Below are 17583 nucleotides of genomic sequence, written 5' to 3'. Positions count from 1 at the left end.
CGAGTATTCCCCCATACTCTGGTGACCACTGGACAGACAGACTCTACGGTGTGGTAGGCCTAATCTGCAGACTCCCCCACTCTCAGCTGCAGTAATCCCAATTCCCCCTCTCTCCCTTCGCGCACACGCATGCACATACATTCCCCTGGAATTGGAACTCTGACACTTACAGTTTTGGAAACCATATGGAACTTTGACACATACACTGATACATACCTGGATGGTTTATCCTTGGAACTCTGAACCATAACACGTATACTGATTTTGCATACATACCTTACCTTACCTTGTTCATTAATTGGGAGAACAGTGACTGAGTGGTCAATTCATTACGCATTGAAAGGGTGGATATTTGTAAATTGTATTGTCCTATTTTGATTGTTTAACTTTCCAGTTCAATCAAACAATCAAAATAGGACAATACAATTTACAAATATCCACCCTTTCAATCCACAATGGTTTCTAGAAATAAACAATACCACTCATCAAAAACCAAAGTAATTTCCAATTATTTGTTACTCTTAAGTTAACTCATAAGATGTGGTGAGTTACCTTGCTTCGCTGTGGTTTGTGCTCATAAAACTCTTCTAGTATCACACTTTTTCTCTCTCTGTTCTGTGCTCTTCTCATGTGCTGTGCACTGCTGTTTGGCTGTCTTTCTCTCTCTAACCTCAACAGCTGAACTGACTCAGTTCAATTGGGCTTGATTAGTGCAGCACTGCAGGTAGATGGTAATCACTGCTTCAACAGGTTGCTGTGTGGCTGGGACAGCATATCAGCCAGGCCTAAACTGACTGCTGATTGGTGGAACCACATGTCACTCTGTCTCTGATATCTAGTGATTTTTAGATAGCTTAACAAATCTCTGCACTACTCAGTGGTTAGGTTTCAGACAGGGTCACTAAACATAGTAACTTTAGATTTAGTTCTTAGGCAAAAGCACACATATAAGGCAACTGTAGCTTGTCTCTATATGTTAGGGTTATACTGTAATCCACTAAATCATGTGTGTTACACACCACATAGGGGTGCAGTACTTAGTTTAGACAGTTTTTGGTTTAGACTAGTCATTGGTTAGACCAGTCATCAGTCCTACAACTACAACCTATCTCAAACCCTCACCCTAAACCTAACCTCCCACGGGGCAGCACACCTAAACCTAACCTTAACCCATGTCTAACCAATGACTAATCTAAACTAAGTATGCACCCCACCACATAGAACATATTTTGATTGTACACAAATATAACCTTTTCCCTTCATTTTAAAAAGGTTGTCTCTCATTGTTAGTTATAATGATCATTAGATTCAGAGCAATAACTCGACTCTCCCCATGCAGTCGGAGTTCAGAGTTTACATACAAATGTGAGGGACTTTATTTATTTGACTACGTTTTATTTATTTATATAGTTTACCAAAAAGCCTGTCTCTCACACTTATGCCAGTGATCACCATCCTTGGTGCCAATGGTTGTCTACCCCTGGACTAAACCATTCCTCACCAGGCCTCATACAGCTGTCCAGATGTAGTAATCTTTTGTAGTAACTGTTTCTACTCTCACCCAGACAGAGGAACCGTCGCACAGTGTTCCAGTGGCAGTGCCAGAGGAACCAGCGCACAGCGTTCCAGAACTTCCAGTGGTAGTGGCAGAGGAACCGTCGTACAGCGTTCCAGTGGCAGTGGCAGGGCCAAGTCAATATGTAAGTTAGGCTTGCTGTGTGAAAAGAAAACTCACTTGAGAATATATACTCAGGTTGTCTCATCCATTTCTAGCTGCTTATGTAATTAAAAGTTTCATATGAAAGATATTGCTATCAAATTCTGTTTTTCATTCAGACCACAGGATATCGTTCCAGTGAATTTGAGTTCTTCTCAGACCAGTGTGGAGGCTGATGACCCAGGGGATGACAGCTTCCAGCCCGAGACAACCTCATCTGGGGAGGAGGAGGAGGAGGAGGAAGAGGACGTGAGATGTACTGGGAAGGTCCTTGTGGATGAGGAGAGAATAATGTCCCTCTTCAGGTTCTGCCAGGTCTGTGGAGAAGCACTCCTTGACACAAATGTGCACAAGTTCTATACTGGTGCACAGCTGAAAGTCAGCAGCTAATCTCGGCCACCGTTAACCCGGTCGATGCCAAATTTTGCACACACACTCCCTGGATGGCAACGATGAACCTCTGCCCCAAACTTTCCAGAACGGCCTGTTATAGCGCCACCAGTACACCTACAGATTTTGTCCAAACATCACGCAAATTGGTACACAGTCTCTCTAGAGCCATTCAACGAAACTGGTCTTTCAGATTTCTCAGACTCCATCCTGATTGGTTAAGATTGGCTTCCAAAGTTCACAGGAGTGCTCAGTTTCAAACAAAATGAACACATCGCATGATTTCCGTGAAATTGTGCACCCACATTCCCACTAGGCCGAGGACGAAATGCCACATGAACAATTTCAACTCAGCCTCAAGGTGGCGCTATAACTGGCCGAAAAGTGTTTTTACCTCTAACTGCACGAATCTGTGGATAACTTTGTATGCCAACTCCCTAGAGGCCAAGGAAAAACCTTTGCCTGGAATTTTTTACTTTTATTGCCCTTTTATCCAACCACCAGATGAAGGCAAGCTGCAATGTCCTACATTCCTATCCTGGTGGAGACCTGTGCCCAGAAGGGCACTTTTTCTAGTTTTCAGATTGCGTTTAGTTTGACCAACATATCCCGCACGGGCATTTTAACATATATACAACATGAGTTGTGTTACAATTAATGAAGCCCTTTATTTTATGTTCCTGACCAGTCTGTGGATGATAGAAGACCTTGGTGGTACTTGTGTTTGAGCAGTGGGTTTAGCCAATTAGCCCCAGTGGCCTTGAGTGATTTGTACATGCTAGTGACAACAAAATCCTTTATATTTCTGCCTCTCTTGAAACAAAACCTGGGTGGTACTGTTGAAATGTTTTTTAAGTTGGGATCGCATCTCAATATGTTCCAATGTTTGTGGATAATATTTTTAATTGCATGCGATGAGGTACTAAATTCCGAAACAAATGTGACTTTATTGTCTGAATTATCTTTGTTGACAGGTTGGCAGGAGGGTTTCTCTTTGTACATCTTTAATTTTATTTTTTGCCGTATGTATGGTCGATGTCTTGTAACCCCTCTCTCTGAACCTGTTATTTTGAAGTCATCAGAATCGCTGCAAATCTGTTTTTGAGGCGCAAAAACTGTCCATGTATGGAATGTTTTCCACTAGGCCCCTGGGATGATGGCTATGTGCATGTAAAATACTGTTCCACTAGGCCTCTGGGATGATGGCTATGTGCATGTAAAATACTGTTCCACTAGGCCCCTGGGATGATGGCTATGTGCATGTAAAATACTGTTCCACTAGGCCTCTGGGATGATGGCTATGTGCATGTAAAATACTGTTCCACTAGGCCTCTGGGATGATGGCTATGTGCATGTAAAATACTGTTCCGGTCTGTGGGTTTGCGAAAAATTGTAGTCTTAAGAAGGCCCTCTGGGTCTACTGAAATGCGTAGGTCTAAGAAGTCGATCTGGTCTTTACTGTGTTCCATTGTACATTTTAAAGTAGGGTGTGTACCGTTAATATAGTCCTTGAACACCAATAACTAATTTTCTTCACCAGTAAATAGAGTAGAGAAGCTGCCTTGTTGTGAATAAAGCGAGATTCCCAATGACCCATAAACAGATTAGCATAATTGGGAGCAAATGCAGATCCCATAGCAGTACCCTGGGTTTGTATAAAGAACTTATTATCAAACATAAAGTAATTAGATTTCAAAACAAAGTTTGCTAAATTAAATAGTCAGAAGAAATGTCTTCTCGTGTACCTAAAAAATAAGACATTGCCGCCAGGCCGTCATCATGGGGTATATTCGTATATAGGCTTTCAACATCGAGAGTTACCAGGTAGGCTCCATGTGGGATAGTTATGTCTAACTCTGAGAGTATATATGGTGGCCGACGGACAACACAACACAAAACACAAAAACTAAGGCACTGGTGTCGTACTTCTGGTTTACCGGAATGGGGTTCAACTCCCTGCAGTGCCATGCTCAATGTGTTGTATTTACATGGTTCATTGGTCCATGACGTGCCAATGTCTGCCATTGAGCCCCATTGTAAATTTGAAAGCACTATATTTCTAAAACTATGAAACATTCCAAAGATTCCTTTTCAGGCAAACATGTCCACCGTAAGATGAACCTAAGTAGGCTAGAATGGGGTTGCTAGGTGTAAGTATGTAGGACTAGTAGCATGCCAAAGTTTGTGCTATTGCCATAGAGAATGCATTGGGCGTTTAAGTTAAATAACTCAGAAACTATAAAACATTTCAAAGTAAAAAGTTCCAGCATGTGTCTCCACAGTAAGCTGAATAATAAAAAAGTGTGAATGGAGTTTCTAGGTGAAAGTGATTTTTGACGTGCCCAATGTCTGCCATTGAGCCCCATTGTAAATTTGAAAGCACTATATTTCTAAAACTATGAAACATTTCAAAGATTCCTTTTCAGGCAAACATGTCCACCGTAAGATGAACCTAAGTAGGCTAGAATGGGGTTGGTAGGTTTAAGTATGTAGGACTAGTAGCATGCCAAAGTTTGTGCTATTGCCATAGAGAATGCATTGGGCGTTTAAGTTAAATAACTCAGAAACGACAAAACATTTCAATGTAAAAAGTTCCAGCATGTGTCTCCACAGTAAGCTGAATAATAAAAAGTGTGAATGGAGTTTCTAGGTGAAAGTGATTTTTTGACGTGCCAAAATCTGCCATTGAGCCCCATGTTAAAAGTCTCAAATTTGAAAGCACTATATTTCTAAAACGATGACACCTTTCAAAGATTCCTTTTCAGGCAAACATGTCCACCGTAAGATGAACCTAAGTAGGCTAGAATGGGGTTGGTAGGTTTAAGTATGTAGGACTAGTAGCATGCCAAAGTTTGTGCTATTGCCATAGAGAATGCATTGGGCGTTTAAGTTAAATAACTCAGAAACGACAAAACATTTCAAAGTAAAAAGTTCCAGCATGTGTCTCCACAGTAAGCTGAATAATAAAAAGTGTGAATGGAGTTTCTAGGTGAAAGTGATTTTTTGACGTGCCAAAATCTGCCATTGAGCCCCATGTTAAAAGTCTCAAATTTGAAAGCACTATATTTCTAAAACGATGACACCTTTCAAAGATTCCTTTTCAGGCAAACATGTCCACCGTAAGATGAACCTAAGTAGGCTAGAATGGGGTTGGTAGGTTTAAGTATGTAGGACTAGTAGCATGCCAAAGTTTGTGCTATTGCCATAGAGAATGCATTGGGCGTTTAAGTTAAATAACTCAGAAACGACAAAACATTTCAAAGTAAAAAGTTCCAGCATGTGTCTCCACAGTAAGCTGAATAATAAAAAGTGTGAATGGAGTTTCTAGGTGAAAGTGATTTTTTGACGTGCCAAAATCTGCCATTGAGCCCCATGTTAAAAGTCTCAAATTTGAAAGCACTATATTTCTAAAACGATGACACCTTTCAAAGATTCCTTTTCAGGCAAACATGTCCACCGTAAGATGAACCTAAGTAGGCTAGAATGGGGTTGGTAGGTTTAAGTATGTAGGACTAGTAGCATGCCAAAGTTTGTGCTATTGCCATAGAGAATGCATTGGGCGTTTAAGTTAAATAACTCAGAAACGACAAAACATTTCAAAGTAAAAAGTTCCAGCATGTGTCTCCACAGTAAGCTGAATAATAAAAAGTGTGAATGGAGTTTCTAGGTGAAAGTGATTTTTTGACGTGCCAAAATCTGCCATTGAGCCCCATGTTAAAAGTCTCAAATTTGAAAGCACTATATTTCTAAAACGATGACACCTTTCAAAGATTCCTTTTCAGGCAAACATGTCCACCGTAAGATGAACCTAAGTAGGCTAGAATGGGGTTGGTAGGTTTAAGTATGTAGGACTAGTAGCATGCCAAAGTTTGTGCTATTGCCATAGAGAATGCATTGGGCGTTTAAGTTAAATAACTCAGAAACGACAAAACATTTCAAAGTAAAAAGTTCCAGCATGTGTCTCCACAGTAAGCTGAATAATAAAAAGTGTGAATGGAGTTTCTAGGTGAAAGTGATTTTTTGACGTGCCAAAATCTGCCATTGAGCCCCATGTTAAAAGTCTCAAATTTGAAAGCACTATATTTCTAAAACGATGACACCTTTCAAAGATTCCTTTTCAGGCAAACATGTCCACCGTAAGATGAACCTAAGTAGGCTAGAATGGGGTTGGTAGGTTTAAGTATGTAGGACTAGTAGCATGCCAAAGTTTGTGCTATTGCCATAGAGAATGCATTGGGCGTTTAAGTTAAATAACTCAGAAACGACAAAACATTTCAAAGTAAAAAGTTCCAGCATGTGTCTCCACAGTAAGCTGAATAATAAAAAGTGTGAATGGAGTTTCTAGGTGAAAGTGATTTTTTTGACGTGCCAAAATCTGCCATTGAGCCCCATGTTAAAAGTCTCAAATTTGAAAGCACTATATTTCTAAAACGATGACACCTTTCAAAGATTCCTTTTCAGGCAAACATGTCCACCGTAAGATGAACCTAAGTAGGCTAGAATGGGGTTGGTAGGTTTAAGTATGTAGGACTAGTAGCATGCCAAAGTTTGTGCTATTGCCATAGAGAATGCATTGGGCGTTTAAGTTAAATAACTCAGAAACGACAAAACATTTCAAAGTAAAAAGTTCCAGCATGTGTCTCCACAGTAAGCTGAATAATAAAAAGTGTGAATGGAGTTTCTAGGTGAAAGTGATTTTTTGACGTGCCAAAATCTGCCATTGAGCCCCATGTTAAAAGTCTCAAATTTGAAAGCACTATATTTCTAAAACGATGACACCTTTCAAAGATTCCTTTTCAGGCAAACATGTCCACCGTAAGATGAACCTAAGTAGGCTAGAATGGGGTTGGTAGGTTTAAGTATGTAGGACTAGTAGCATGCCAAAGTTTGTGCTATTGCCATAGAGAATGCATTGGGCGTTTAAGTTAAATAACTCAGAAACGACAAAACATTTCAAAGTAAAAAGTTCCAGCATGTGTCTCCACAGTAAGCTGAATAATAAAAAGTGTGAATGGAGTTTCTAGGTGAAAGTGATTTTTTGACGTGCCAAAATCTGCCATTGAGCCCCATGTTAAAAGTCTCAAATTTGAAAGCACTATATTTCTAAAACGATGACACCTTTCAAAGATTCCTTTTCAGGCAAACATGTCCACCGTAAGATGAACCTAAGTAGGCTAGAATGGGGTTGGTAGGTTTAAGTATGTAGGACTAGTAGCATGCCAAAGTTTGTGCTATTGCCATAGAGAATGCATTGGGCGTTTAAGTTAAATAACTCAGAAACGACAAAACATTTCAAAGTAAAAAGTTCCAGCATGTGTCTCCACAGTAAGCTGAATAATAAAAAGTGTGAATGGAGTTTCTAGGTGAAAGTGATTTTTTGACGTGCCAAAATCTGCCATTGAGCCCCATGTTAAAAGTCTCAAATTTGAAAGCACTATATTTCTAAAACGATGACACCTTTCAAAGATTCCTTTTCAGGCAAACATGTCCACCGTAAGATGAACCTAAGTAGGCTAGAATGGGGTTGGTAGGTTTAAGTATGTAGGACTAGTAGCATGCCAAAGTTTGTGCTATTGCCATAGAGAATGCATTGGGCGTTTAAGTTAAATAACTCAGAAACGACAAAACATTTCAAAGTAAAAAGTTCCAGCATGTGTCTCCACAGTAAGCTGAATAATAAAAAGTGTGAATGGAGTTTCTAGGTGAAAGTGATTTTTTGACGTGCCAAAATCTGCCATTGAGCCCCATGTTAAAAGTCTCAAATTTGAAAGCACTATATTTCTAAAACGATGACACCTTTCAAAGATTCCTTTTCAGGCAAACATGTCCACCGTAAGATGAACCTAAGTAGGCTAGAATGGGGTTGGTAGGTTTAAGTATGTAGGACTAGTAGCATGCCAAAGTTTGTGCTATTGCCATAGAGAATGCATTGGGCGTTTAAGTTAAATAACTCAGAAACGACAAAACATTTCAAAGTAAAAAGTTCCAGCATGTGTCTCCACAGTAAGCTGAATAATAAAAAGTGTGAATGGAGTTTCTAGGTGAAAGTGATTTTTTGACGTGCCAAAATCTGCCATTGAGCCCCATGTTAAAAGTCTCAAATTTGAAAGCACTATATTTCTAAAACGATGACACCTTTCAAAGATTCCTTTTCAGGCAAACATGTCCACCGTAAGATGAACCTAAGTAGGCTAGAATGGGGTTGGTAGGTTTAAGTATGTAGGACTAGTAGCATGCCAAAGTTTGTGCTATTGCCATAGAGAATGCATTGGGCGTTTAAGTTAAATAACTCAGAAACGACAAAACATTTCAAAGTAAAAAGTTCCAGCATGTGTCTCCACAGTAAGCTGAATAATAAAAAGTGTGAATGGAGTTTCTAGGTGAAAGTGATTTTTTGACGTGCCAAAATCTGCCATTGAGCCCCATGTTAAAAGTCTCAAATTTGAAAGCACTATATTTCTAAAACGATGACACCTTTCAAAGATTCCTTTTCAGGCAAACATGTCCACCGTAAGATGAACCTAAGTAGGCTAGAATGGGGTTGGTAGGTTTAAGTATGTAGGACTAGTAGCATGCCAAAGTTTGTGCTATTGCCATAGAGAATGCATTGGGCGTTTAAGTTAAATAACTCAGAAACGACAAAACATTTCAAAGTAAAAAGTTCCAGCATGTGTCTCCACAGTAAGCTGAATAATAAAAAGTGTGAATGGAGTTTCTAGGTGAAAGTGATTTTTTGACGTGCCAAAATCTGCCATTGAGCCCCATGTTAAAAGTCTCAAATTTGAAAGCACTATATTTCTAAAACGATGACACCTTTCAAAGATTCCTTTTCAGGCAAACATGTCCACCGTAAGATGAACCTAAGTAGGCTAGAATGGGGTTGGTAGGTTTAAGTATGTAGGACTAGTAGCATGCCAAAGTTTGTGCTATTGCCATAGAGAATGCATTGGGCGTTTAAGTTAAATAACTCAGAAACGACAAAACATTTCAAAGTAAAAAGTTCCAGCATGTGTCTCCACAGTAAGCTGAATAATAAAAAGTGTGAATGGAGTTTCTAGGTGAAAGTGATTTTTTGACGTGCCAAAATCTGCCATTGAGCCCCATGTTAAAAGTCTCAAATTTGAAAGCACTATATTTCTAAAACGATGACACCTTTCAAAGATTCCTTTTCAGGCAAACATGTCCACCGTAAGATGAACCTAAGTAGGCTAGAATGGGGTTGGTAGGTTTAAGTATGTAGGACTAGTAGCATGCCAAAGTTTGTGCTATTGCCATAGAGAATGCATTGGGCGTTTAAGTTAAATAACTCAGAAACGACAAAACATTTCAAAGTAAAAAGTTCCAGCATGTGTCTCCACAGTAAGCTGAATAATAAAAAGTGTGAATGGAGTTTCTAGGTGAAAGTGATTTTTTGACGTGCCAAAATCTGCCATTGAGCCCCATGTTAAAAGTCTCAAATTTGAAAGCACTATATTTCTAAAACGATGACACCTTTCAAAGATTCCTTTTCAGGCAAACATGTCCACCGTAAGATGAACCTAAGTAGGCTAGAATGGGGTTGGTAGGTTTAAGTATGTAGGACTAGTAGCATGCCAAAGTTTGTGCTATTGCCATAGAGAATGCATTGGGCGTTTAAGTTAAATAACTCAGAAACGACAAAACATTTCAAAGTAAAAAGTTCCAGCATGTGTCTCCACAGTAAGCTGAATAATAAAAAGTGTGAATGGAGTTTCTAGGTGAAAGTGCTTTTTTGACGTGCCAAAATCTGCCATTGAGCCCCATGTTAAAAGTCTCAAATTTGAAAGCACTATATTTCTAAAACGATGACACCTTTCAAAGATTCCTTTTCAGGCAAACATGTCCACCGTAAGATGAACCTAAGTAGGCTAGAATGGGGTTGGTAGGTTTAAGTATGTAGGACTAGTAGCATGCCAAAGTTTGTGCTATTGCCATAGAGAATGCATTGGGCGTTTAAGTTAAATAACTCAGAAACGACAAAACATTTCAAAGTAAAAAGTTCCAGCATGTGTCTCCACAGTAAGCTGAATAATAAAAAGTGTGAATGGAGTTTCTAGGTGAAAGTGATTTTTTGACGTGCCAAAATCTGCCATTGAGCCCCATGTTAAAAGTCTCAAATTTGAAAGCACTATATTTCTAAAACGATGACACCTTTCAAAGATTCCTTTTCAGGCAAACATGTCCACCGTAAGATGAACCTAAGTAGGCTAGAATGGGGTTGGTAGGTTTAAGTATGTAGGACTAGTAGCATGCCAAAGTTTGTGCTATTGCCATAGAGAATGCATTGGGCGTTTAAGTTAAATAACTCAGAAACGACAAAACATTTCAAAGTAAAAAGTTCCAGCATGTGTCTCCACAGTAAGCTGAATAATAAAAAGTGTGAATGGAGTTTCTAGGTGAAAGTGATTTTTTGACGTGCCAAAATCTGCCATTGAGCCCCATGTTAAAAGTCTCAAATTTGAAAGCACTATATTTCTAAAACGATGACACCTTTCAAAGATTCCTTTTCAGGCAAACATGTCCACCGTAAGATGAACCTAAGTAGGCTAGAATGGGGTTGGTAGGTTTAAGTATGTAGGACTAGTAGCATGCCAAAGTTTGTGCTATTGCCATAGAGAATGCATTGGGCGTTTAAGTTAAATAACTCAGAAACGACAAAACATTTCAAAGTAAAAAGTTCCAGCATGTGTCTCCACAGTAAGCTGAATAATAAAAAGTGTGAATGGAGTTTCTAGGTGAAAGTGATTTTTTGACGTGCCAAAATCTGCCATTGAGCCCCATGTTAAAAGTCTCAAATTTGAAAGCACTATATTTCTAAAACGATGACACCTTTCAAAGATTCCTTTTCAGGCAAACATGTCCACCGTAAGATGAACCTAAGTAGGCTAGAATGGGGTTGGTAGGTTTAAGTATGTAGGACTAGTAGCATGCCAAAGTTTGTGCTATTGCCATAGAGAATGCATTGGGCGTTTAAGTTAAATAACTCAGAAACGACAAAACATTTCAAAGTAAAAAGTTCCAGCATGTGTCTCCACAGTAAGCTGAATAATAAAAAGTGTGAATGGAGTTTCTAGGTGAAAGTGATTTTTTGACGTGCCAAAATCTGCCATTGAGCCCCATGTTAAAAGTCTCAAATTTGAAAGCACTATATTTCTAAAACGATGACACCTTTCAAAGATTCCTTTTCAGGCAAACATGTCCACCGTAAGATGAACCTAAGTAGGCTAGAATGGGGTTGGTAGGTTTAAGTATGTAGGACTAGTAGCATGCCAAAGTTTGTGCTATTGCCATAGAGAATGCATTGGGCGTTTAAGTTAAATAACTCAGAAACGACAAAACATTTCAAAGTAAAACGTTCCAGCATGTGTCTCCACAGTAAGCTGAATAATAAAAAGTGTGAATGGAGTTTCTAGGTGAAAGTGATTTTTTGACGTGCCAAAATCTGCCATTGAGCCCCATGTTAAAAGTCTCAAATTTGAAAGCACTATATTTCTAAAACGATGACACCTTTCAAAGATTCCTTTTCAGGCAAACATGTCCACCGTAAGATGAACCTAAGTAGGCTAGAATGGGGTTGGTAGGTTTAAGTATGTAGGACTAGTAGCATGCCAAAGTTTGTGCTATTGCCATAGAGAATGCATTGGGCGTTTAAGTTAAATAACTCAGAAACGACAAAACATTTCAAAGTAAAAAGTTCCAGCATGTGTCTCCACAGTAAGCTGAATAATAAAAAGTGTGAATGGAGTTTCTAGGTGAAAGTGATTTTTTGACGTGCCAAAATCTGCCATTGAGCCCCATGTTAAAAGTCTCAAATTTGAAAGCACTATATTTCTAAAACGATGACACCTTTCAAAGATTCCTTTTCAGGCAAACATGTCCACCGTAAGATGAACCTAAGTAGGCTAGAATGGGGTTGGTAGGTTTAAGTATGTAGGACTAGTAGCATGCCAAAGTTTGTGCTATTGCCATAGAGAATGCATTGGGCGTTTAAGTTAAATAACTCAGAAACGACAAAACATTTCAAAGTAAAAAGTTCCAGCATGTGTCTCCACAGTAAGCTGAATAATAAAAAGTGTGAATGGAGTTTCTAGGTGAAAGTGATTTTTTGATGTGCCAAAATCTGCCATTGAGCCCCATGTTAAAAGTCTCAAATTTGAAAGCACTATATTTCTAAAACGATGACACCTTTCAAAGATTCCTTTTCAGGCAAACATGTCCACCGTAAGATGAACCTAAGTAGGCTAGAATGGGGTTGGTAGGTTTAAGTATGTAGGACTAGTAGCATGCCAAAGTTTGTGCTATTGCCATAGAGAATGCATTGGGCGTTTAAGTTAAATAACTCAGAAACGACAAAACATTTCAAAGTAAAAAGTTCCAGCATGTGTCTCCACAGTAAGCTGAATAATAAAAAGTGTGAATGGAGTTTCTAGGTGAAAGTGATTTTTTGACGTGCCAAAATCTGCCATTGAGCCCCATGTTAAAAGTCTCAAATTTGAAAGCACTATATTTCTAAAACGATGACACCTTTCAAAGATTCCTTTTCAGGCAAACATGTCCACCGTAAGATGAACCTAAGTAGGCTAGAATGGGGTTGGTAGGTTTAAGTATGTAGGACTAGTAGCATGCCAAAGTTTGTGCTATTGCCATAGAGAATGCATTGGGCGTTTAAGTTAAATAACTCAGAAACGACAAAACATTTCAAAGTAAAAAGTTCCAGCATGTGTCTCCACAGTAAGCTGAATAATAAAAAGTGTGAATGGAGTTTCTAGGTGAAAGTGATTTTTTGACGTGCCAAAATCTGCCATTGAGCCCCATGTTAAAAGTCTCAAATTTGAAAGCACTATATTTCTAAAACGATGACACCTTTCAAAGATTCCTTTTCAGGCAAACATGTCCACCGTAAGATGAACCTAAGTAGGCTAGAATGGGGTTGGTAGGTTTAAGTATGTAGGACTAGTAGCATGCCAAAGTTTGTGCTATTGCCATAGAGAATGCATTGGGCGTTTAAGTTAAATAACTCAGAAACGACAAAACATTTCAAAGTAAAACGTTCCAGCATGTGTCTCCACAGTAAGCTGAATAATAAAAAGTGTGAATGGAGTTTCTAGGTGAAAGTGATTTTTTGACGTGCCAAAATCTGCCATTGAGCCCCATGTTAAAAGTCTCAAATTTGAAAGCACTATATTTCTAAAACGATGACACCTTTCAAAGATTCCTTTTCAGGCAAACATGTCCACCGTAAGATGAACCTAAGTAGGCTAGAATGGGGTTGGTAGGTTTAAGTATGTAGGACTAGTAGCATGCCAAAGTTTGTGCTATTGCCATAGAGAATGCATTGGGCGTTTAAGTTAAATAACTCAGAAACGACAAAACATTTCAAAGTAAAAAGTTCCAGCATGTGTCTCCACAGTAAGCTGAATAATAAAAAGTGTGAATGGAGTTTCTAGGTGAAAGTGATTTTTTGACGTGCCAAAATCTGCCATTGAGCCCCATGTTAAAAGTCTCAAATTTGAAAGCACTATATTTCTAAAACGATGACACCTTTCAAAGATTCCTTTTCAGGCAAACATGTCCACCGTAAGATGAACCTAAGTAGGCTAGAATGGGGTTGGTAGGTTTAAGTATGTAGGACTAGTAGCATGCCAAAGTTTGTGCTATTGCCATAGAGAATGCATTGGGCGTTTAAGTTAAATAACTCAGAAACGACAAAACATTTCAAAGTAAAAAGTTCCAGCATGTGTCTCCACAGTAAGCTGAATAATAAAAAGTGTGAATGGAGTTTCTAGGTGAAAGTGATTTTTTGATGTGCCAAAATCTGCCATTGAGCCCCATGTTAAAAGTCTCAAATTTGAAAGCACTATATTTCTAAAACGATGACACCTTTCAAAGATTCCTTTTCAGGCAAACATGTCCACCGTAAGATGAACCTAAGTAGGCTAGAATGGGGTTGGTAGGTTTAAGTATTTAGGACTAGTAGCATGCCAAAGTTTGTGCTATTGCCATAGAGAATGCATTGGGCGTTTAAGTTAAATAACTCAGAAACGACAAAACATTTCAAAGTAAAATGTTCCAGCATGTGTCTCCACAGTAAGCTGAATAATAAAAAGTGTGAATGGAGTTTCTAGGTGAAAGTGATTTTTTGACGTGCCAAAATCTGCCATTGAGCCCCATGTTAAAAGTCTCAAATTTGAAAGCACTATATTTCTAAAACGATGACACCTTTCAAAGATTCCTTTTCAGGCAAACATGTCCACCGTAAGATGAACCTAAGTAGGCTAGAATGGGGTTGGTAGGTTTAAGTATGTAGGACTAGTAGCATGCCAAAGTTTGTGCTATTGCCATAGAGAATGCATTGGGCGTTTAAGTTAAATAACTCAGAAACGACAAAACATTTCAAAGTAAAAAGTTCCAGCATGTGTCTCCACAGTAAGCTGAATAATAAAAAGTGTGAATGGAGTTTCTAGGTGAAAGTGCTTTTTTGACGTGCCAAAATCTGCCATTGAGCCCCATGTTAAAAGTCTCAAATTTGAAAGCACTATATTTCTAAAACGATGACACCTTTCAAAGATTCCTTTTCAGGCAAACATGTCCACCGTAAGATGAACCTAAGTAGGCTAGAATGGGGTTGGTAGGTTTAAGTATGTAGGACTAGTAGCATGCCAAAGTTTGTGCTATTGCCATAGAGAATGCATTGGGCGTTTAAGTTAAATAACTCAGAAACGACAAAACATTTCAAAGTAAAAAGTTCCAGCATGTGTCTCCACAGTAAGCTGAATAATAAAAAGTGTGAATGGAGTTTCTAGGTGAAAGTGATTTTTTGACGTGCCAAAATCTGCCATTGAGCCCCATGTTAAAAGTCTCAAATTTGAAAGCACTATATTTCTAAAACGATGACACCTTTCAAAGATTCCTTTTCAGGCAAACATGTCCACCGTAAGATGAACCTAAGTAGGCTAGAATGGGGTTGGTAGGTTTAAGTATGTAGGACTAGTAGCATGCCAAAGTTTGTGCTATTGCCATAGAGAATGCATTGGGCGTTTAAGTTAAATAACTCAGAAACGACAAAACATTTCAAAGTAAAAAGTTCCAGCATGTGTCTCCACAGTAAGCTGAATAATAAAAAGTGTGAATGGAGTTTCTAGGTGAAAGTGATTTTTTGACGTGCCAAAATCTGCCATTGAGCCCCATGTTAAAAGTCTCAAATTTGAAAGCACTATATTTCTAAAACGATGACACCTTTCAAAGATTCCTTTTCAGGCAAACATGTCCACCGTAAGATGAACCTAAGTAGGCTAGAATGGGGTTGGTAGGTTTAAGTATGTAGGACTAGTAGCATGCCAAAGTTTGTGCTATTGCCATAGAGAATGCATTGGGCGTTTAAGTTAAATAACTCAGAAACGACAAAACATTTCAAAGTAAAAAGTTCCAGCATGTGTCTCCACAGTAAGCTGAATAATAAAAAGTGTGAATGGAGTTTCTAGGTGAAAGTGATTTTTTGACGTGCCAAAATCTGCCATTGAGCCCCATGTTAAAAGTCTCAAATTTGAAAGCACTATATTTCTAAAACGATGACACCTTTCAAAGATTCCTTTTCAGGCAAACATGTCCACCGTAAGATGAACCTAAGTAGGCTAGAATGGGGTTGGTAGGTTTAAGTATGTAGGACTAGTAGCATGCCAAAGTTTGTGCTATTGCCATAGAGAATGCATTGGGCGTTTAAGTTAAATAACTCAGAAACGACAAAACATTTCAAAGTAAAACGTTCCAGCATGTGTCTCCACAGTAAGCTGAATAATAAAAAGTGTGAATGGAGTTTCTAGGTGAAAGTGATTTTTTGACGTGCCAAAATCTGCCATTGAGCCCCATGTTAAAAGTCTCAAATTTGAAAGCACTATATTTCTAAAACGATGACACCTTTCAAAGATTCCTTTTCAGGCAAACATGTCCACCGTAAGATGAACCTAAGTAGGCTAGAATGGGGTTGGTAGGTTTAAGTATGTAGGACTAGTAGCATGCCAAAGTTTGTGCTATTGCCATAGAGAATGCATTGGGCGTTTAAGTTAAATAACTCAGAAACGACAAAACATTTCAAAGTAAAAAGTTCCAGCATGTGTCTCCACAGTAAGCTGAATAATAAAAAGTGTGAATGGAGTTTCTAGGTGAAAGTGATTTTTTGACGTGCCAAAATCTGCCATTGAGCCCCATGTTAAAAGTCTCAAATTTGAAAGCACTATATTTCTAAAACGATGACACCTTTCAAAGATTCCTTTTCAGGCAAACATGTCCACCGTAAGATGAACCTAAGTAGGCTAGAATGGGGTTGGTAGGTTTAAGTATGTAGGACTAGTAGCATGCCAAAGTTTGTGCTATTGCCATAGAGAATGCATTGGGCGTTTAAGTTAAATAACTCAGAAACGACAAAACATTTCAAAGTAAAAAGTTCCAGCATGTGTCTCCACAGTAAGCTGAATAATAAAAAGTGTGAATGGAGTTTCTAGGTGAAAGTGATTTTTTGACGTGCCAAAATCTGCCATTGAGCCCCATGTTAAAAGTCTCAAATTTGAAAGCACTATATTTCTAAAACGATGACACCTTTCAAAGATTCCTTTTCAGGCAAACATGTCCACCGTAAGATGAACCTAAGTAGGCTAGAATGGGGTTGGTAGGTTTAAGTATGTAGGACTAGTAGCATGCCAAAGTTTGTGCTATTGCCATAGAGAATGCATTGGGCGTTTAAGTTAAATAACTCAGAAACGACAAAACATTTCAAAGTAAAACGTTCCAGCATGTGTCTCCACAGTAAGCTGAATAATAAAAAGTGTGAATGGAGTTTCTAGGTGAAAGTGATTTTTTGACGTGCCAAAATCTGCCATTGAGCCCCATGTTAAAAGTCTCAAATTTGAAAGCACTATATTTCTAAAACGATGACACCTTTCAAAGATTCCTTTTCAGGCAAACATGTCCACCGTAAGATGAACCTAAGTAGGCTAGAATGGGGTTGGTAGGTTTAAGTATGTAGGACTAGTAGCATGCCAAAGTTTGTGCTATTGCCATAGAGAATGCATTGGGCGTTTAAGTTAAATAACTCAGAAACGACAAAACATTTCAAAGTAAAAAGTTCCAGCATGTGTCTCCACAGTAAGCTGAATAATAAAAAGTGTGAATGGAGTTTCTAGGTGAAAGTGATTTTTTGACGTGCCAAAATCTGCCATTGAGCCCCATGTTAAAAGTCTCAAATTTGAAAGCACTATATTTCTAAAACGATGACACCTTTCAAAGATTCCTTTTCAGGCAAACATGTCCACCGTAAGATGAACCTAAGTAGGCTAGAATGGGGTTGGTAGGTTTAAGTATGTAGGACTAGTAGCATGCCAAAGTTTGTGCTATTGCCATAGAGAATGCATTGGGCGTTTAAGTTAAATAACTCAGAAACGACAAAACATTTCAAAGTAAAAAGT

The 17583-nt window shown here is 38.6% G+C and overlaps 1 protein-coding gene across 1 annotated transcript in view; it reads right to left on the bottom strand.

Annotated features, from left to right (window-relative positions):
* Positions 1–1872: 1872 nt before the first annotated feature.
* LOC310875968 (uncharacterized protein) overlaps positions 1873–17583 on the bottom strand; it is a gene marked incomplete at its 3' end in the record, with an annotated part of 89634 nt that continues 73923 nt past the window's right edge. Inside the window, exon 3 of the mRNA XM_083789417.1 lies at positions 1873–2034. Within this exon, the coding sequence (XP_083645543.1) occupies positions 1873–2034 (162 nt within the window). The remainder of the gene's footprint in view (positions 2035–17583) is intronic.

This window comes from Protomyctophum parallelum (genome assembly GCF_964188405.1).
Source record: "Protomyctophum parallelum genome assembly, chromosome: 18".
Lineage (NCBI taxonomy): Eukaryota > Metazoa > Chordata > Actinopteri > Myctophiformes > Myctophidae > Protomyctophum > Protomyctophum parallelum.
Note: the sequence above shows the minus strand (reverse complement) of the source record. Positions and strands in the feature narration are given on the sequence as shown.